At 36.2% G+C, this 22,045-nt stretch overlaps 2 protein-coding genes across 3 annotated transcripts; both read right to left on the bottom strand.

The window, feature by feature from the left end:
* Window positions 1-3,694: 3,694 nt before the first annotated feature.
* On the bottom strand, window positions 3,695-5,932 carry LOC123883939 (pentatricopeptide repeat-containing protein At5g43790). 2 transcript variants are annotated; one of them, XM_045932913.1, is made up of 2 exons: window positions 5,726-5,932; window positions 3,695-4,766 (listed from the first exon to the last, which is right to left on the bottom strand). In XM_045932913.1, the coding sequence occupies exons 1-2, from the start codon at window positions 5,734-5,736 to the stop codon at window positions 3,839-3,841; spliced, it is 939 nt and encodes a 312-aa protein (XP_045788869.1). In that variant the 5' UTR covers window positions 5,737-5,932; the 3' UTR covers window positions 3,695-3,838. The 2 variants fall into 2 exon arrangements, with proteins under 2 accessions (XP_045788869.1, XP_045788868.1); XM_045932912.1 differs by lacking the exon at window positions 5,726-5,932 and having other exon boundaries at window positions 3,695-5,641.
* A 10,456-nt stretch (window positions 5,933-16,388) lies between these two features.
* Window positions 16,389-17,648, bottom strand: LOC123886218. Its single transcript, XM_045935552.1, has 3 exons — window positions 17,501-17,648; window positions 17,000-17,232; window positions 16,389-16,637 (listed from the first exon to the last, which is right to left on the bottom strand). The coding sequence occupies exons 1-3, from the start codon at window positions 17,646-17,648 to the stop codon at window positions 16,629-16,631; spliced, it is 390 nt and encodes a 129-aa protein (XP_045791508.1). The 3' UTR covers window positions 16,389-16,628.
* Between the last annotated feature and the right edge of the window lie 4,397 nt (window positions 17,649-22,045).

Here is a 22,045-nt window from a genome sequence, read left to right as displayed (position 1 = left end):
GGTAACCGGCTATAGAAAGTAAAATGCAGAGGACCATCGGTGGACCTTTAAAATTGGGGACCATATTAGGGGCACCCTTGTTCATGAACATAAGAATATTAGCAAACTTGAACTGCGTGCTATAAAATGTGTTTTTGTTGGGTACTCTCCAACCCATAAGGCATATAAGACTTATACTGATCCTACTCAAAGTTCTAAGACTTATATTTCTGCACCAACAGAAAATGGCCATGATTCTTTATCTGATCCTACTCCTGTTATGAGTGGGGAACTTGGTGAATCCGAGCCTACATTTTCTCATGAAGAAAACAATGAGACTCTTGAAAACGATGATAATGATGATCTAATTGAAATGCCACAAAATAATGAGTCATATAAAGATAATAGGTTTGAAGCAGGAAACAAGACTAAGAAAAGAAAGGCTTTTGTGAGAAAGAATCACAAAGAAAGTGATGAGTCCACATCTCAACACTGTCATGAATCTAAACCGGGAATGATCAACTTCCTAAAACAAGAAAAGGTAAGTCTATCTCTGTTTCTGAGAGTCGTATTTTGTATCCTGATATCAATGATCTTGTGGCTGTTAGAAAACCTGTTAGATCTTGCACTAAATACCCATTGTCCAATTTTATATCATATCCAAATTTATTTTCATCTTTTTCTGCCTTCACCTCAAAATTGTCTAGTGTAGAGATTCCAAAAAATGTACAGGTTGCTCTAGAAATTCCAAAGTGGAGGGAAGCTGTACTTGAGGAGATGAAAGCTCTTGAAAAGAACAAAAGCTGGAGTGTTATGACACTTCCGGATGGCAAGAAGACGGTTGGATGCAAATGGGTGTTTACCGTGAAGTATAATTCAGATGGCTCAATTGAAACGTACAAGGCTCGGTTGGTGGCTAAGGGTTTTACTCAAACCTATGGTATAGACTACTCAGAGACTTTTGCTCCTGTTGCAAAATTGAACACTGTCAGAATTCTCTTGTCTCATGCTGCTAACTTAGATTGGCCCCTACATCAGTTTGATGTTAAGAATGTTTTTCTCAATGATGATTTAGAATAAGTATATATGGACATTCCTCCTGGCTTTGAAGACAAGTTTGGATCAAATGTATGCAAACTAAATAAGTCTTTGTATGGATTAAAGCAGTCTCCTAGAGCTTTGGTTTGAAAAGTTCACTCATTCCATGAAGAAACAAGGGTACATTCAAGGACAGGCTGACCACACCTTGTTCACAAAGTTCTCCAAAGATGGGAAAATTGTTGTCCTGATTGTTTATGTTGATGATATCGTCCTTACTGGAGATGATATAGTTGAAATGGCAAGAGTAAAAGAGAAATTAGCATTTGACTTTGAAATCAAGGACTTATGATCCATGAGATATTTTCTTGGCACGGAGGTTGCCCGGTCAAAAGATGGCATTGTAGTTTCCCAACAAAAATACATTCTAGATTTATTGAAAGAAACAGGAATGAGTGGATGTCGACCAGCAGATACTCCCATGGATCCTAATGCAAAACTTTGGAAAGAAGGTAGTGTTCCCGTTGATACCGGAAGATACCAGAGATTGGTTGGGAAGCTGATTTATTTGTCACACACCAGACCTGACATTGCTTTCTCGGTTAGTGTAGTAAGCCAGTTTATGCATTCTCCTTTTGAGGAACATCTTGAGGTAGTCTATAGGATACTCAGATATTTGAAGGCAAATCCCGGAAAGGGATTATTCTTTAAGAAGACTAGTGAAAGAAATGTTTCTATCTTTACCTATGCTGATTGGGCAGGTTCAGTCACTGATAGAAGAGCAACCTCTGGATATTTTACCTATGTTTGGGGTAATCTTGTGACATGGAGGAGCAAGAAACAAGGTGTTGTAGCAAGAAGTAGTGCAAAAGCCGAGTTTAGAGCTATGGATCAAGGTATTTGTGAAGGATTATGGATCCATAGAGTCCTAGAAGAGCTTAAGATGAAAATTGAGCTTCCATTAAAATTATACTCTGACAGTAAAGCTGCTATTAGCATAGCTCATAATCCAGTTCAACATGACAGAACCAAGCATATTGAGATTGATCAACATTTCATAAAAGAGAAGTTAGATGCTGGAATCATATGTCTACCTTTTGTAACTTCAACTCAACAAACTGCTAATATCTTAACCAAAAGTTTGGCAAGACCCACATTTGAGCTTTTGATAGACAAGTTGGGCATGGCAGATATTTATGCACCAACTTGAGGGGGGTGTTGGAATATATTTAGTTTCCTAGTTTGTTATTTCTAGGAGATTCTAAACATATCATTATTTCCTTTTATTTCTCCTTGTAACTATTTCCTCCATAAATCAAGGAGATAGCTAGCTGTACTTTTATTATAAAAACCAGCCTTGAGCTGATGAATAAAATATAACAGCATTCACCCTATTTTTCTACAGATGGTTTGCTCATTTTTGTAAGATTAAAGCATTTATAGATAAAAAGAAATACATGAGCCACTGTACCTGAGATCAAAGAAAACAATTACCTCTCTGTCCATTGTTCAACTTTACCTTTTCATCAAAACATAGTCAAAACGAAGAGTTAGTTCAATAATATAAATACACATAACTAAAATTCGCACGTGAAAATAAATAATAGTAAGATTGGAAGTGATGATCATGGTCAATTTATATAAAGATATCAACTTCTACAATAACACTTCAATTGTTCTTCGATATTTGCACGTGAAAATAAAACATAACACTCATGGTCACCACATTACTCCATCAATAAGACCAGCAATGTGAACTTTAATCGTGTAAAAACCACATCTCTGAAACCAAAAAATTCATTCTATAAAACCAAAAATGGGAAATCTGTGTGAACTTTGAAAATGGAATATTATCAGGAATAATGTAATAGTTTAGTACTGCTGAATGATTCCTAAACTGACAACACAGTAAATAAAGGAATAAAAACTGTATCTTACCCCAATTTCAATTTGAACCGCTGATGCTGAAGTGGAATGGAGGTAAGTGGGAAATGAACAAAACTGGAATGGGGATTGGAAAATCTCTCGTTTTGTACACCTACAGCTCTCTTAGTGTGATTTTGCTTTGTTAATATATAGGATGTTGAGCCTTCGGTGAGGAAGACCAATTCAGTTCAGATGGATCTTAGCCTAGTTCGGAACAGTTTTACTTTAACATTATTGCATTTGAAACGATTCAAATAAAGTAAAAATAAAATTAAAAAAAATTCCACTTGTTTCCAATTAGAACAAATCAGTAACAACTCATGGTTTTCAAGGGATGATCATCAGCAGAAAAAACATTAAGACATGGCATTTATATGCATGGATGCATGGTAATGAGTTACTTTTTCAAGAACTAATCGCATAAAGAAATTCTTACTAGTTACTATACAATCTACAATGACTGCATATGACTAATTAAGAAAAGTAAAAAAAAAAAATTCTATGGGAAAGGAAGTATTATAGCTATATTATGTCAAATTTGAAAGACAAGATTACCTGAACACCATCTTTGAATTGGAATCTGCTCAATCTCAAAGTTGAAGGACTCGAGCGTCATTGAAGGAAAATTCAAAACATGTACTTCAAGGTGGAATATTTATTTGTGTTAATACATTCAGGGTATGTAAGGGGTTTAAAGTTTAGGCACCTTCTCAATCATGATTCAGTTACTAAGAAATTTAAGAACATATAGTACAACAATAAAAAAACTTCAATTAATATAAGCTTATGGAAATTTCTCTTGCAAGTTGCAACTATATGATCGTATATAAATAAAATGAATTTCACATGAATGTATTTTCATTCTGGTATTGACTTTGTTGTGTGGTGAATATGGTCACCAGTAATCTAGACAAGAGCAACTCCCGTCTTTAAAATGATGAAACCGATTTCGATCTCTAACTATAATCTCTCTACGATACGCCACTGATATTAGCTTGGTAAACGCGTGACAATCCCCACAAACTCGAAGGTTTTTAATAATTCTTATAGCTAAACCTGAAGGAGATGCTATAAGAACAAATGCTATTGCAAGCCTTTCACTATGGTAAGAAAGTACCCCTTCCTTATCTTCGTCTTCCACATCAAACAAAACCTCTGCAGTTCTTGCATTGTGACCATATTCTTGTAGTTTTCTATTAATCTCAGCAATCTTCAAATATATTTCTTTTGAAAATGGATGAGTTTTGTCACCTGTAAGAAACTCATGCATTGCACCATTTATCTCCACTAAGCTAAAACCCGGTAACTTGTTAACACCATGATGTTTCATCAGCGTCCTCACTCTCTTAACATCGTTCCACCTACCAACAATAGCATACATATTCGACAAAAGCACATAGTTTCCACTAGTTTCTGGCTCCAATTCTATTAACTTTTTAAGAGCAACTTCTCCAACATCTACATTTCCATGAAGTCTTGCGGCACCAAGTAAAGACCTCCATAATACCGCATTTGGTTTCATCGCCATACCTTGTAACCGTTCCTCTGCTTCCTTTAACCGCCCAGCTCGACCCAGAAGATCAATCAAGCATCCGTAATGCTCGAGTTTCGGTTGCACACCATGAACCTCCTTCATCGACTCAAAAATCTCCAACCCTTCCTCCACTAATCCACCATGAGAGCATGCAAACATAGTAACCACAAAAGTTGCATCATCAGGAACTAAACCCTTAAACTTCATCTTTCGATAAAGTTCAAGAGCCTGATTCCCATAACCATGAATAGCAAAACCCCCAATCATCGCAGTATAACAAAATGCATCCCTATCATTTTCAGGCATTTTATCAAACAGTTGACATGCAAGATTCAAACATCCACATTTTGAATACATATAAACCAATGCAGTTCCAAGAAACCTATTAACGTTAATCTTATTCCTTAACACAAAACAATGAACCCAAAATCCTTGACTAAGAGCACCTAAATTAGAACATGCTCTAATCAATGCAACAAATGTAACTTCATTAGGTCTAATTTGAGCCACTTGCATATCATTAAACAAATACAATGCCTCAAATGAAAAATTAGCATCATCAAAACTATTTGAGTAACTATGATAATTCACATTATTTGCATAAGCACCCAAAATAATATTCCACGTGGCCAAATCAGGTTGATTAATTTGATCAAATATATATCTAGAAACACACAATTTCCCATATTTTGCATAGAAATTAAGCAATGAAGCTTGAACAAAATTATCAAAAGGTGGTAACAAAAATTTCAAAACATGTGTGTGAAGTAATGGACCATATTGAAACAATGATGGGTTAAAACAACAAGCCTTGAAAAGTGAAGGAAAAGTGAAACTATTAGGTTGAAGATTTTGATGTGTAAGAATTTTGTTATAAAGTGTGAATGCTAAATGGATATTATTTTCACTACTTTGATTAATCAATGATGAAATGAGTGTATTATAGAGAAAAATTGTTGGGTTTGGGATATAATTAAAGATAGTTAAAGCATAGGTTAAATCGAATTTTGAGGTTATGTTAATGAGGTGACTAAGACAATAGGTTTGAAATGAAAGAGAAGTTGTTATAATTTGGGCATGAATTTGTTTAAGGGAATTGAAGTTTTTGCATTTTTGTAATGATTGGATTATTGGGTGATTAAATATGTGGGTTTTGGGTTTCATGAAATCAACAAAGTGTAAGACTTAATCGATTCTAGAAGATTCTCAAACTCGGAAGACTTTGGCGATGGAGATGGAGAAACAAACCTTCTCTTCATTGTGGCATGACGGAAACTCAGATATACAGAGTCGGAGATGGTGAGCGAGTCTCAGAATCGGCGATGTAGCTAATATTCTTGCAGTGCAGGAACAGAAATTGTGGTTTCCCAAAAACTTGTTTTGGCAGTACTAGTTCAACCATCAATGGTGGTGATTCAAGATCGACTTGATAGCAAAGAGCAACATTCAATCCCGCAATTGTGATAGGAAGTAACTGAAATCATTTGATGGCAGAATAATTTCCAACTAGATTAGGCAGTCCAGTGAGCCAGATTATGGTGGCGGAAAAAAAAAACTAGCTCAACTACAAAAATTGATCCAGTGAACCGGATTCTGTTGGTGAAAAAACAAAAAATTCTAACTCAACTCCAAAAATGTCAAAATTTTTAGGCCGAACGTCATAACTAGGGTTCGAACCTCGATCATTTCACTTGTGTTGTGTGTGAGTTTATAATGACTTTGTATTGTTTGTCTAGCAACAAAAACAAAAAGGTTAAAAACCGGTTTAGTCAAATGTCTTGGTGTTGATTAAATAAGTTTTTAGTCTTATAAATGTATCAAAGTTTTTTTTAATCTCTATAAAAAATTTCAACAAGTTTTGGTCTTCTAAATATTTTACGTCACAATTTTTGGTCATATTTTTAAGGGTAAATAGCTTTTTACCCCCTGCAAAATATGACAGTTTTGTTTTACCCCTTACAAAAAAAAAAGTTGTGATTGCCCTCCTGTAAAATGAAAATTCCATCATTTACCCCCTGAATTGACAACTTGGACGCTGTCTGTGTTAATTTGCTTACATGGACGCTGGGATGGCTTTTACTTTTTTTTTATTAATTTATTTGGTTACCAAATAAATTTATTAATTTTTTAAAAATAGAAATACATTAAAAAAAAAACAAACAAACAACACGGGCAAGCACACACAGGAAGGCTCCTCCCTCCATTGTCTAGACATCATTACTGAACTCTACATTCAAATCCAAATTTCCAGCACCCCTCTCCTATAACTACTCGGTACTAAACACAGGTTTTTTTTTCTATTGGAAGATCCTTTCATGGAAGAGGGAAATAAAAGAGAATCTTTAACTTGTTCTTCGTGTTCGTCAGGGCCACCATGAATTTCCAGATTCCGACGAGATTCATCCACTCAAAAGGTGTTTTTCTCCCTTTCCAGAGATCCGTTTTACACAAGACAACCACCTTTGTGACATTCCATGAAGAGAAGAACAGGTTCAAGTTCCTATCCACTGTTGCCGCCGCACCTACGCCGCCTCCGATCATCTTCTCTAGCGAGATCTTCGCCGGAAAACTAATTGGAACCCAGAAGTTTTGATATAGAAGGTTTGGTGGATTTGTTGTTGTGTGATAAGATGATGAGTCATAGTCCATAATCACTTTGAAGAAGAATGATAATTCTTGTTCATGGTATGTGAATATATATATGACTTTGAGTCCTTCACTTTTTCTAGTTTTTCATCCGATTGAAATTGAATTGGATGCGTTTTTTGGATTTTGGGAGGAAGGTTTTATGCTTTTAAATTTTTTTAAAAAAAATAATTAGTGGAAGGATTTATCTATGTGTCACCAAATAAATTAATCAAAAAGAAAGTAAAAGCCAACTCAGCGTCCATTTAAGCAAATTAATACAGTCAGCGTCCAAGTTGTCAATCTAGGGGGGTAAATGATGGAATCTTCATTTTACAGGGGGTAATCACAACTTTTTTTTTTTTGCAGGGGTAAAACAAAACTGACATATTTTGCAGGGGGTAAAAAGTTATTTACCCTATTTTTAAATTAACTCTTATCTATATTTTATATTTTTGAATGAATTTTTATATTTATGTTTATAATTATTATAAGAATTTGTCTTACAAAAGCCTATAATATTTGGAGAACAAAATTTGCTATATTTTATGTTAGGGACTTGAATTAAATTTTTTAGTAAACAACTATTTTGTGCTTATATAATTTCTCCGGTTCGATAAATATATCAAATTTTGTTTTTAATCCTTATAAAAAAATTATTCAATAAATTTTGGAGCCCAAAATATTTTTTATCACAATTTTTTATTCCTACTTTTAAGTCAACTTTTTTTTTGACAAAACTTTTAAGTCAACTCTTATGAATCGATCATTAAAACTTTTGAATTTTTTCACACTCATCTTGTAAATACGTCATTAAACATTTCTTTTATTTGTAAGTTTTTAAATAAAATTGACAATCATGTTTTTTTCTCAAATAAAATTGAAATTTTTGGTCCTTAAAATTGACACTCCATGAGAATGGATATCAGTGAAGAGAAGAGTAGAAAAACATAATATAATGCATGTTTTTTCCTATTCTTCCACCTAAATACCACAAATTCAACATGTATCAAAGCCTTGTCATAAACATAATTTTGATGCAATCGAAAAATTAACTCATATATTACCTGACACATACGACTCACATGCCACTTTCCCTTATCTTTAGCCATCCTAGACTTTTCCAATAAACATTGCAAATTTTCAATTATTATGAATATTATCTTTATCAACCAGACATTAACAAACGTTGTATCCACTTTTAACATAATAAAAGTATTACTGTAAAAAAAAAACATAATAAAAGTATTGACGTAAAAACTGTTAGATAATAAAATATTGGGATTATGCTGTTGGGCTTATTAGGTTTATAGTCCACTAGATTTTGCTATATAATAATTCCTTGTAACTCTATTTTATTAAGTAATGTTATTCTATTTTTATGGAATCCTAGTAGCCTATTTTTATGGAACCCTAGTACTAGCCTCCTTTTATTCATTCTCTACTTTGTTTGTATGTTGTTATTCCGCTGCCGAGTTCCCAAAAGTTTGGGAACATGTATAAGGGAATGAATAAAGTTGTATATTGCATTACTTTTGAGAGTTTACAAGAGGTGTATATATACACAAGTATAGTAACCTAATTGGAGTAAATTAAGGAACAAATATCTCCAACAATTAAGGTGATTGACTCTATAGACTTTATACAAATCCTAAAATAATAATGATAATAATTAAATACTAATTATGCTTGATATCCCCCCGCAAGTTGGGCGACCTGGAAGAAAGATGCAACTTGGATAGTAGAAACTCGAACCGGGGGCGAAGCAGAGGCTTGGTGAGAATGTCAGCAAGCTGGTCGTTGGTAGAGACGAAGGAAACACGAAAACGGCCACGTTGAACGTTTTCACGGACAAAGTGATAAGCTAAGGCTATGTGCTTCATTCTGGAGTGGAAGACAGGATTAGCACTCAGATGTGTAGCACCAAGATTGTCGCAGTAGATGACAGGACCAGCTGTAGGAGTGTGACCAAGTTCAGTGAACAAAGAGAGTACCCAAAGGAGTTCACTGGCCGTGTCGGCCAAGGCTTTATATTCAGCTTCAGTGGATGATCGAGCAACCGAGCGTTGCTTGCGGGAACTCCAAGAGATGGGGGTGTCGCCAAGATAGAGCAGGTAACCAGTGGTAGAGATGTAATCATCTTTGTCACCCGCCCAGTCCGCATCTGAGTACGCATGAAAGTTCAGGGGAGCAGTCGCGGAGATGAAAATGCCTTTGTCGCAAGAGCCGGCCAGATAGCGAAGTAGGCGCTTGAGAGCCAACCAGTGCATGGTGCTCGGGTTCTGCATGAACTGAGCAAGTTTGTTGGTCGCGAAGGCAATGTCTGGTCGAGTAAGACTCAAGTATTGGAGACTTCCAACTAGTGCTCGGTATTCAGTCGGGGAGGGCAAGGGATCACCAGAGTTTTTGAGCAGCGGAGGAGTAGCAGTTATTGGAGTGGACGCTGGTTTAGCTTCTGTCATGCCCGACTTTTGAAGGAGATCAGTGATGTATTTCCGTTGTGAAAGAAACATGCCCGCAGCGGAAGGAATGACTTCAACACCCAGGAAATAATTGAGATAGCCAAGATCTTTCAATGAGAAACGGGCAGCAAGTGTAGCAATGAGACGAGACAATTCTGTCGAGGAGCTCCCCGTAACAATGATGTCGTCGACATAGACGAGCAAGTATAGTGTCGCGCGTGGTGTCCGCTGAATGAACAAAGAAGCATCGGCGGTGGAATTGACGAAGCCAATGGAGAGCAGGAATACACGAAGTTCCATATACCAAGCGCGAGGAGCTTGCTTTAACCCGTAGAGCGCCTTCTTTAGGCGACAGACATGATCAGGGAAGCTTTTGTTAACAAAGCCAGGTGGTTGAGCCATGTAGACCTCCTCGTTGAGCGTCCCTTGAAGAAAGGCATTGTTAACATCAAGCTGGCGGACGGACCATCCTTGTCGAACTGCCAAGGCGAGGATGATCCGAATTGTCACTGGTTTGACGACGGGGCTAAATGTTTCTGTGTAGTCACAACCAGGGCGTTGATGGAAACCCTTAGCGACCAATCGAGCCTTGTACCTGTCAATGGACCCATCTGGATTTCTCTTGATGCGAAAGACCCACTTACAACCAACCAAATTTTGAGCAGAGGAACGACCAACGAGTTCCCAGGTGTTGTTGCGATGTAGGGCATCAAATTCAGCCAACATGGCGGAACGCCAGTCCGGATCACGAAGGGCTTGGGTAATAGTACTAGGTTCCATCGGGGATGAGGGACGGACATGGAGGTTGAGTTTGTGGATGGGTTTGACGATGTTGTTTTTGGACCTGGTGATGATCCCACCGCCATGGAGTTCAGTGGTCGTTGTGAGGGGAGAGGTCGTTTGTGGTTGTGGGAGCAATGTTGGCTGTAAGGAGGAAGGGAGGTCATTACTGGTCGTTTCATTGCTCGTTGTATTTGAGGACGAGGATTGGGATGTGGTCGGGGAGGAAATGCCAGACGGGGAGGGAGGCTCAACAAGTGAGGTATCCGGGGATGTGGGATTGGTGCTCGCAGTAGGTGGAGCGATGGTCGGCAAGACGGGCAGTTGGAGTGGGCCAGTCTGTGAGGTCGTGGACGTGATCGGTTGGGCCACCAGTGAACGGAAGGGGAATTCAGTTTCGACGAACTTGACATGGCGAGAGGTGTAAATCCGTCCAGTTGAAGGATCGAGGCATAGATATGCATGTTGATCAGCTGAGTAACCTACAAAAACACACATAGTAGACTTTGGAGCAAGTTTATGGTTAGCATAAGGTTTAATCCAGGGAAAACACAAACATCCAAAACATTTTAATTTATGATAATCCGGACTAATGCGGATGAGTTTAGAGTAAGGTGATTGGTGCCCGAGGATTGGGGTAGGGAGACGGTTAATGAGGTAGGCTGCAGTGGTCATGGCGTGAGGCCAGTAGGTGAGGGGAAGGCCAGCGTGGTGAAGGAGGGAGAGACCGGTTTCGGCAATGTGCCGATTCCGCCGTTCAGAGATGCCATTGTGTTCGGGTGTATGAGGGGGAGTGGTGTGGTGACTTATGCCATGAGTACTTAGAAAGGAACGAAGACCAATGTATTCGCCACCATTGTCAGTGTATAGGACTTTTATTTTGTGTTGGTAGAAGTTTTCAACTAGTGTTTTAAATTTGGGAAAAATAGATTGCACATCAGATTTTAGTTTCATGGGATATAGCCATATATAGCGAGTATAATGATCAACAAACAAACAATAGTAACGAAGACCATCAATAGATAAAACAGGGGAAGTCCATACATCAGAAAAAATTATTTCTAATGGATAAGTAGATGTAAGAGTAGATTCATGAAAAGGAAGTTTATGACTTTTATTAATTTGGCATGAATTACAATCTGATTGCGGAAATTTATTTGAACCTAAAGAAAAATGATGTTGAATAAATTTAAAGATGGAAGTTGAAGGGTGTCCAAGCTTGTGATGCCATGAAGCAGAGGATTCCACTTGGACGGTGTGGGCGGAAGGTGAGGTCGTGGGCAACAGATAAAGTCCATTCACACATGAGCCTTTATGGGTTGTTTGGCGTGTCTGCAAGTCCATGACATAAAAAGAGTTTGGTAAGAAAACAACGGCAGAGTTAGTTTGTTTGGTGAGTTGAGAAACAGAAATGATTTGTTGTTTCATGGAGGGAACATAAAGAGCCTTAGACAAGGATAAATCATTAATTAAAAGTGTGCCAGAGTGAGAGATGTTTAAACCTGAACCATTCCCCATGAAGAGGGAGTCGGGGCCAGTGTATGGATGGTGAAGTGCCAGATTTGTAAGGTCGTTGGTCACATGATGTGTTGCTCCACTGTCGAGCAGAAAACCAGGCGAGGATGTGCCAGCAGTAGCGGTGTGGGCCTGGGCCTGGCCAGTGGTGCTCGGAGAAGAACGAGGAGGTGCGGGGACGCTGGGGTGTTGGGTCCGAAAGAGTTGGCAGTCAGCGAGGACGTGTCCCTTGGTGTTGCACCATTGACATCGACCAAGGAATGGTTTGCGATCACCTGGGCGTTGGTTGGTCGGTGCAGGTGCCTGACTTGGTCGAGGCTTGTTGTTGGTCGACCTTGCCTGAGCGTGCAGCGCAGTAACAGGAGCAGGTGATTGGCGTTGAGCAGCAGCAAGAGAGAGTTCCTGGATGAGGAGCTTTTCGAGGAGATCATCAAAGGTGATTGGAGTGTCCCTTGCGTTGACCCCATCAATGACTGCTCGGTAACCGTCATCAAGGCCGCGCAAGACATGGTCGGTCATGTCCTCGACGGAGACAGCAGATCCGAGAGAGGCGAGGAGATCAGCAGTTTGCTTCAGAGAGTGCATGTAGGTCGTGATGGATTGAGTACCTTTCGAGGCCATCCGAAGACGTTCCTTGAGTTGTTTAAGGTGACTGCGGGAGGCTTTGGCATAGGTGTTCTTGAGAAGCTCCCAGAGGTCGTGCGAGGTCTTCGTCTGGGACACCAAGGAGGCCACCTCGTCGGAAAGAGTGGTGAGGATGGCACCATAGATGAGGCGATCCTGGCGACGCCATGTTTGAAAGGCAGGGTTTGATGATGTTACCGGAGGCGTTGCGGTGGTGGTGATCGTTGCTGTCGGCGCAGGGAACGATCCATCAGTGTATTTGAGTAGATCAAAACCATCAAGGAAGGCTTCTACCTGGAGTTTCCAATTGAGGTAATTGGTAGGGAGAAGCTTGGTGACACCGCTGAGGGTGATACACGCAAAGGGTTTGGAGGGTTCATAGGGGTTAGCTATGGAGCGAGAGCCATCGGAAGCCATGGGAGGCAAAGTGTTACGGCAAACGGAGAAAAAACGGCGTTTTCTGGTTTAACAGGGTAGGGCTGGAACGTTACCAACTGATACCATATAAGGGAATGAATAAAGTTGTATATTGCATTACTTTTGAGAGTTTACAAGAGGTGTATATATACACAAGTATAGTAACCTAATTGGAGTAAATTAAGGAACAAATATCTCCAACAATTAAGGTGATTGACTCTATAGACTTTATACAAATCCTAAAATAATAATGATAATAATTAAATACTAATTATGCTTGATAACATGTGTTTGATTTAGCTTTTGAAGTTCGGTTCTATGAAGAAAAAAAAAATTGTTAGGCTGAATCGTTGATATAGGTACATGAGGAAATCGATTGTTGTTCGGTTGCTAATGATGTTTTCTGACGGTGAATTTGATTTAGTTTTGGTGGGTGGCTTTGCGATTGAACTTTTAAGGTAATATATTTTTATTGGTTTGCTTGATGCGTTGCAATTCATGATAAGGCATTTGACTTCTGAGTGCATTGCTCTTCCTGTGTACTTTGGTATTTAGTTAGTTTTGTGGATTTGGTTCTGTTTGATTGGTTTGGTTTTGTTTGTTTGTTAAAAGTAAAATGACACCGTGTGGGTGTTTTGAGTTAGTAAAAAAAATAAAATTGTTGGTTTGGTTTCATTTAGTTTTGTTTGGTTCAGTTCCATTTGGTTTGGTTTCAGTTTGATTGGCTTGGTTTTGTTTGTTTGGTTTGGTGAGTCGAGTGTTCACAATTTGATTGTTTGGTGAGCGAATGGTCACAATTTGGTTTCTTCGGATTGATTGTCTTTCTATTTGTCTCTTTCTGATTGATTGATTTTCCCCCCTTTTTATTCTTCTTAGTTTGATTGGTATTCTCCTTCATTGGCTTCTTCTGTTTATTTGGTTCTCTATCTATTTGGTTCTTATTTTTTATTGTCTCTCTCTATTGTTTATTCTAATTGATTGCATTGCACTTCTCTCTGTCAATTCTCCTGTTTGATTGCTTCTCTCTGATGTTTTCTTATGTTTGATTGCTTCTCTCTCTGATGATTTATCTTCTGTTGGATTGCTCCTCTCTATTTGTTCTTCTATTTTGGTTGCTTCTCTTTCTATTTACTTATTCTTCTGTTTGGTGGTTTGGTTCTTCTTTATATTGGTTTGGATTAGTTTGTACTTTGTATGATTTGGTTCAGTTTGGATTGGAACAATTTGATTTGGTAAAGTTTAGATTTGTTGGATTGATTTAGATTTGGTTAGCTTGGATTGTATTGGATGATGAATTGGTTTGATTTGGTTTGTCTATCTCTGATGATCTATTTATCTGATGGTTTCTCTGGATGCTACTTCTCTCTCGGATGATTACTCACTTTGGTTGTTTCTCTTAATTGGTTAGTTATTAGTTGGGTTGATTTATTTTCTGGGTTAATTTGTAACAAGCTTAAAGTTTAGTAAGCTTTAGCTTGAGGAGCAGTGTTATAAGTTTATTTTATTTGTTAGATGTTTTTAGTATTTTGTTTGACAAACTCACAATGTTTCTTGTTGACTCATCATGAGTTTGAGGGTGGGTGTTAGATAATAAAATATTAGGTTTATGCTATTGGGCTCATTAGGTTTATAGTCCACTAGATTTTGTTCATTCTCTACTTTGTTTGTTTGAATTTAACAAAAACCATATGTTTGATTGGTACAATTTTGTTAGATTCAAAGATACAAACTAGAAGAATAACAAAGGAGGCAATTATTGTTACATAACATTAAAATTGCATTACTTAATAAAATAGAGTTATAAGAGATTATTATATAATGGGCCCAATAGCATAAGCCCAATATTTTATTATCTAAGACCCACCCTCAAACTCATGATGCGTATCAACAAGAAGCATTGGGAGTTTGTCAAACAAAATACTAAAAACATCTAACAAATAAAATAAACTTATAACACTACCCCTCAAGCTAAAACTTACTAAGCTTTAAGCTTGTTACAAATTAACCCAGAAAATAAACCAACTCAACTAATAACTAACCAATTGAGAGAAGCAACCAAAGTGAGTAATCATCCGAGAGAGAAGTAGCATCCAAAGAGAGAAACCATCAGATAGAAGCATTCAAACAGATCATGAGAGACAAACCAAATCAAACCAATTCATCATCCAATACAATTCAAGCTAACCAAATCCAAACCAATCCAACAAATCCAAATTTTGCCAAACCAAATTGTTCAAATTCAAACTGAGCCAAATCATACGAAGTACAAATTAATCCAAACCAACATAAAGAAGAACCAAACCACCAAACAGAAGAATCAGTAAATAGGAAAAGAAGCAACCAAAATAGAAGAACAGATAGAGAGAAGCAATCCAACAGAAGAGAAATCATCAGAGACAGAGAGAGAATCAATCAGACATAAGAAAAGAAAACAAAACATTAGAGAGAGAGAGAGAATAATCAAACCAAATAGAGAGGAACCAATCAAAAGAACCAATAGAGAGAAAAAGAGAAGCATTCACACAGAATAAGAATCAATATGGAGGGAGATGCAATCAGACATAAGAAAATCAACATAGAGAAGCAATCAGACAAAGACAATCAAATAGAAGAAACCAAATAGGGGATAAATGCAATGCAATCCATCATAACAAATAGAGGGAGAGGTGCAATCGATCAGAAGAAACAATAGATAGAAGAGACAATCAATCAGAAAGAGACCAATAGAAAGACAATCAATCAGAAGAAAGCAAATTGTGAGCACTCGACTCACCAAACAAAACCAAACCGCAGACCAAACGAGACACTATGGTATTTCACAAACAAATTGTGAGCATTGACTCAACAAACCAAACAAACAAAACCAAGTCAAATGAACCGGAACCAAACCAAATTGAATTGTACCAATCAAACCAAACGAAATCAAACCATGACATACTGAACTATACATAACTGAATTCCTCCAAATTCAAAACAAAATTGCCGAAATCATCACACCAATCCATGGATCTAAGGAATCAAAACTAACAAACAAATAGCTATAAGTGGGTTGTTAAATATACGAGCAAGAAAATCACAATGCCACTAAGACACTATCCAACTCAAAACACTACCAACAATTAAAACAATAAAAAAATAACAAATTAACAGACCCACCAAATTACCAAGAAGCACAGAAGGACTTGAAAGAAGCCGCACACAGCCGAGAGAGGAACAAAGAAATAGCTACAACCGAACCCACAAGATCAAATAGAACCAACTATAAAAAAACAAAACAAATATATTCCCAAACTATTGGGAACTCATAGCGGAAACGACAGAATTTTCAAGGTGGATCGAAACAAGCTCTAATACCATATTAGATTCAAAGAACAAACTAGAAGAATAACAAAGGAGGCAATTAGGGTTACATAACATTAAAATTGCATTACTTACTAAAATAGAGTTACAAGAGATTATTATATAGCAAAACCTAGTGGATTATAAACTTAATGGGCCCAATAACATAAGTCCAATATTTTATTATCTATCAAATTTAAGGATATTAGTAAAAGGCATATTAATTTACAGAAAACTGTTCATCCTATTATAGAGACTAGACATGGAGTAGATAGAGTCATTGATTTTATTTTACAAACATCCTAGGATACAACACATGCTTTCTTACGTCTACTTTTCATGTCGGTCTCCCAATTTGCTTAAATCCCCCAAATCTTTTTTATTATTTTCTAGTCTTCCTCTGTTAAAGTAGAAGAAAAAGTCAAATAAGTAGTTGCTTAGATCACAAGTCATTGACTTGTTATAACTGTTTTTACACAAACAGTTTTTTCTGTTTTGAGTTAGTTTGATTTCTGTTTTGATCCAATGGATAGGATTAGAGTAGCTACTAGTTTGTTAGATGATGATTATGCTTCATCATTGTATATATAGCACAACCACTTCATTGTAACTAATTGAGTTTTGTGAAATAAAAGATTTCTTCTTCTCTTGCTTATGGCTTGTTCAATGCCTAAGCCAAATTCATCTTTTCATTCAATGTTTAAGCTTCAGATCTTATGTTTAGATTCAACAATGGTGTTTGATCTTCACTTTTCACATCCTCCTCCATCAATTCCAGTTTCTTTCTCTTCTCCGCCTTCGTTTTGTTCATCACTCCACTTTGTGCACCTCCTTCACCAGCATTTCCTCCTGAGCTTGATCTATCCGAGCCTTGTCCGCCTTTTCTTGCTCCTGCACCACCCTTTCCGTTTCCCCGTTTTACCCAACCTCCACCCCATGGTCTCCATCTATGATCAATCCCAGCTTTTGTTTTGAATTCTTCTATTGCACCAACTACAAATCAATAAATATTTTTTTATTAAATATAAGTCCCGTTTGTTTCAGATTTTTGATAAAAAAATCATTTTTTTTCCTTTAAAATGAAAAACTATTTTCAATAGTTTTCTTCAAAATTTATTTCTTTTTAAATCATTTTCTAAAAAATAGATTTTACGATTGTAAACAAACGAAAAATAGCTCTAAATTTTCTTCAAAATCTCTACAAAAAAAACTTTATATTTTTTTCAGAAAAAATAATTTTCTTAAACTTAAATAAACAGGCCCATAATAATTAAAGAAGAAAAACAATTGTGCTTTGAATAATTTATATATTTACGTTGTATTTCATCTTTGGATGGCTCAATTGTTACGATAGAGATAAAAATTAGTGAACAGAGAAAGAATATGAAGATAAACGCCTTGGTTTTCATGCTTGATCAACTAAAAGTATATTGTTGTGAAATATGAATTCAATCGGCAACTATTTATATTGATCATCGAACTTGATATATAAAAAAAAATGAATAAAAAGAGGTTGGTTAGATAGTATATACTCCATCCGTCCCATAATATAAGCAAAAAAAATTATTTTTTTTTATCCCAAATTATAAGCAAAAGTAACTTACTTTTATCATTTTCAATATTTACTTTTACTTATTCTCATAAAATTTAATACAAACCGCATTTAATTTACTCTTTCTTCTTTTTCCCATAATCAATAACCAATAAAAATTCATTTTACTTTTCTTAATATTAAATGTGAAATTTTTTTTTTGGCTTATAATATGGGATGGAGGGAGGAGTACAATAGAATAAAAAAGTTAATGTATATTATTTGGATGATTAATTGTGAGAATAATAGGTCATCAACACCTATTGAGCCAGGTAAGAATGTTTTTTCTCTCAAAGGTAAGAATGTTTTTCACACAATAACAACTAACAATTAATTCCTTAAAAAAAAAACTAACAATTAATTATGATGTTTTATAATTCTTTATATTGATTGTTGAGATTCAGTTGAATAAATCTATTTTTCAAGGCCACTGAATGTGAGAGTTTTGGATTACTATGAAACAGATTGAAACAAGAAGGTGGGAGAATGATAAGAAAAGTAATAATTTACACTGTATTTTTCAAGGTCACTGAATGTGGTAGTTTTGGATTACTATGAATTTTTTATTTTTTATTTTGCTAAAAAATCAATAGTTGATTTAATTACTTTTCATAGATAAGATCTAAAGATATATAGTTTGTTGAGATTCAGATGAATAAATCTATTTTTCAAGGTCACTGAATGTGAGAATTTTTGGATTACTATCAAACAGATTGACAAGAAGGTGAGAAAATGATGGGAAAAATGATAATAGGTGAGAGAATGATGAGAAAAGTAATAATAATTAATTCACACTGTATTTTTCAAGCTCACTGAATATGAGAGTTTTGGATTACTACAAAACAGATTGAAACAAGAAGGTGAGAGAACGATGGGAAAATACTATTTTAATTGACACTGTATTTTTCAAGGTCACTGAATGTAGCAATTTTGGATTACTATAAAATAGGTTGAAACAAGAAGGTGAGAGAACGATGAGAAAAATAATCGTAATTTATACTTTATTTCTCAAGGTCACTGAATCTGGGAGTTTTAGATCTATGTAAGTAGTTTTTTTTTTGTTAAAATAACCAGTAGTTGATTTAATTACTTTTCATGGATAAGATCTAAAGATATATAGTTTATTGCGATTCAATTGAATAAATCTATTTTTCAAGGTCATTGAATGAGAGAGTTTTGGATTACTATGAAAGTAGTTTTTTTTTTTTTTTGTGGGCTAAAAAAACCAGTCATAGATTTAATTACTTTTCATGGATGTGTTTGATCTGCTAAAAAACAGGGGACTGGACAATTTTTGTTGACTCTTACTTATAAAGTCTTGTCTGGGCCAACTCACATCCGATGTGAGGGTCCGGTTAAGGTGCATAAGCCCAAGCTTATGCACCATGCAAAATTGCTATGCGCGCCCCCCATATTGCTACGCGCGCCCCCCAACTGCTACGCGCCCCCCCATTTTCTAGCCCCCAATTTCTAGCGCCCCCCCCATATTGCTACGCGCGCCCCCCAATTGCTACGCGCCCCCCATTTTCTAGCCCCCCAATTTCTAGCGCACCCCCCCAGTTTTTTTTTTTTTTTAGATTTCTAGCGCACCCCTCAGATTTTTTTTATCACGCTTTTAATTTTGATTGATTGAATTTTATTTTATTTTATTGATTAGGGATAAATTTCAGAGTATTATGTATGGTTAATTATTTTAGTAGTTAGTTTTAAACTAAAATCATGCCAAACCATCATCGTTGTAACCGCTGCAAGCTCTTCAATCTTCTTCGCTCTCGCTATCTTCGTTTTCCAATCGGAATCTTACAAATCGATTCTCTTGAATCGAACGAAAACGAGAACGAATTGCAATTTCTGAGATGAATCGGAATCGGAATCGGAGTTTTGCAATTTCTGAGATGAATTGGAATCGGAGTTCGTGAGAGAAGGTGTGAGTTCGTGAGAGAAGGTGAAGAAGATGAACAGTGATCGCGGATGAACAGTGATCACGTTTTCACTATTTCGCGTAAGAGAAGATGAATAGTGAATTTTCGTTACAATTATTCTGGAAACCATTGTGCTGGTTAAATGGTTTCAGAGAGTTAAAAAGTGAAACCATTTGTATTATAAAATGGTTTTATGTGTTTATTGAAATCAATATTGTGTTTTTATGGTTTTAAAAATCCTGAAAACCATTATGCTGATTAAATGGTTTTAGAGAGTTAAAAAGTGAAACCATTTGTATTATAAAATGGTTTTATGTGTTTATTGAAATCAATATTGTGTTTTTATGGTTTTAAAAATCCTGGAAACCATTATGCTGGTTAAATGGTTTCAGAGAGTTAAAAAGTGAAACCATTTGTATTATAAAATGGTTTTATGTGTTTATTGAAATCAATATTGTGTTTTTAATATTGAATTTATTGTATTATTGAAATAATATTCCTTCATTATTATTACTATTACTGAACCAAATTAACATCTCAAGATTCTCTAACCAATAATCACTCAACAATTATAAAAAAAAAAAAATTAATCACTCTACTTTGTCTCCATTCAGCAAAAACACATCACAAAAAGAAAAACCAAGCTACCCAATTCGAGTCTAATTCATACGTTCTTCATTGCCGTTCAAATTCGATTCTGAGACAAAAAAAAAAGCCTAGAAATCTAAAAAAAAAAAAACCTGGGGGTGCGCTAGAAATTGGGGGGCTAGAAAATTGGGGGGGGGGGGGGCGCGTAGCAATTGGGGGGCGCGCGTAGCAATTGAGCTTTCAGGCTTAGTAGGCTAAAAATAAAAACAAAACGTGTGCATCAGCAGAAAGGGGGTGGGGATAGCGAGCCTTTGGGGGGCTGGGGGGCGCGCGCGAGAAATTTCTGGGGGGCGCGCGAGTAATTCTGGACTTATGCACCATGCATAAACATCCGCTTATGCATATTAACTTTTGCCCCGATGTGAGACTTCTTAACACACTCCCTTAGACCCAACACTATTGGCTTGGTGCGTGTATATAAATAGTAGGTGACTTGATAGCGGGTGGTCCAACGGATCTTAGAGAAACTCTAATACCATCTTAAAATTGGGTATTTAGGCCTACCTCAATCCTACAAAAACCGACTTATAAGACGATGATTGCCTCTTACTTATAAATTTATTCCATACCAACTTACATCTGATGTAGGACTTCTTAACGATCATCAACAACCAAGATTGTCAAACTCTCAAGTTAACATTTAAACACTTATGAGTTTACAATTTTTTGTTAGTGAATGAGTTAAATGACATGTAAATTCTCTTTTTTTTTTTGGTGATATGTAAATTCTCTTTTTATAAAGATATGATACGATAAATGCTAGGACTATGAATTTCATCACATTAATATATTTTCAAATGCAATATTTTCTTTTACTATGGAAATTAATATTAAAAGCAATGTCAATGCGGGGTAAATACTATGGCAAATGTTTCCTCTCGAAGTAATTAACAAGGACAACTTGCATAAGCATAAAATAAAGAGGAGTGCTATGTATCACGAGAATTTATATCACGACTGCCTCCCGAATTTAGAGTCCAGATCAGCTCCATTTTCTTATGCTCCACTTTGCTCCAGTTTCTTATAGATGTTTGCCATGTGTCAATGAATGTTTTTAATGGTCCAGATTTAATCTTAAAAAATTAACAACAACATTTTCCTTCTCCTTCAATGACCTTTCTCTCTTCGACGGCGATTACAGGCTTGCTGTTTTCCACTTTCTCCCATCTTTTTATCAAGTTACAGATGCTATTTCATCTTCTTCTTGTTCTTTTATTTTGTATTTTGTTGATCCACCATTTCTTTTTCTGGTTTTTGTTTTCCCAGTTAAAATTACAACCTTTAATTGCATAAGCTTGTCATCCCTAAAATCGAAATTATAATATTAAAGCATAAAATTAATTACAAACATACAATATTCATTTTCAGTGGCAATTAAAAATGCAAATTCAAAATATTTGGGAAAAAATTCAGATCTCTTTACCAAGATTATTGATAGAAAACGATTTGGAAAAAAAATGCAAATCCAAAAGATTTGGGTCAAAATTTCAGATCTAAAATAGTAATTGTGTGAGAAAGATGAAGATCAAGGATATAGACACAGTGGTGGTGGTGGAGCTTTGGCACTGCGATTATGCAAAGAGTGAAGGGGGAGCGTAGTAAACACAAAATGTTAATCTACATTTCAGCTTTTAATCTCAGCCAT

This window comes from Trifolium pratense, linkage group LG5 (assembly GCF_020283565.1).
Source record: "Trifolium pratense cultivar HEN17-A07 linkage group LG5, ARS_RC_1.1, whole genome shotgun sequence".
Lineage (NCBI taxonomy): Eukaryota > Viridiplantae > Streptophyta > Magnoliopsida > Fabales > Fabaceae > Trifolium > Trifolium pratense.
This window is presented reverse-complemented; position numbering and strand designations above follow the sequence as displayed.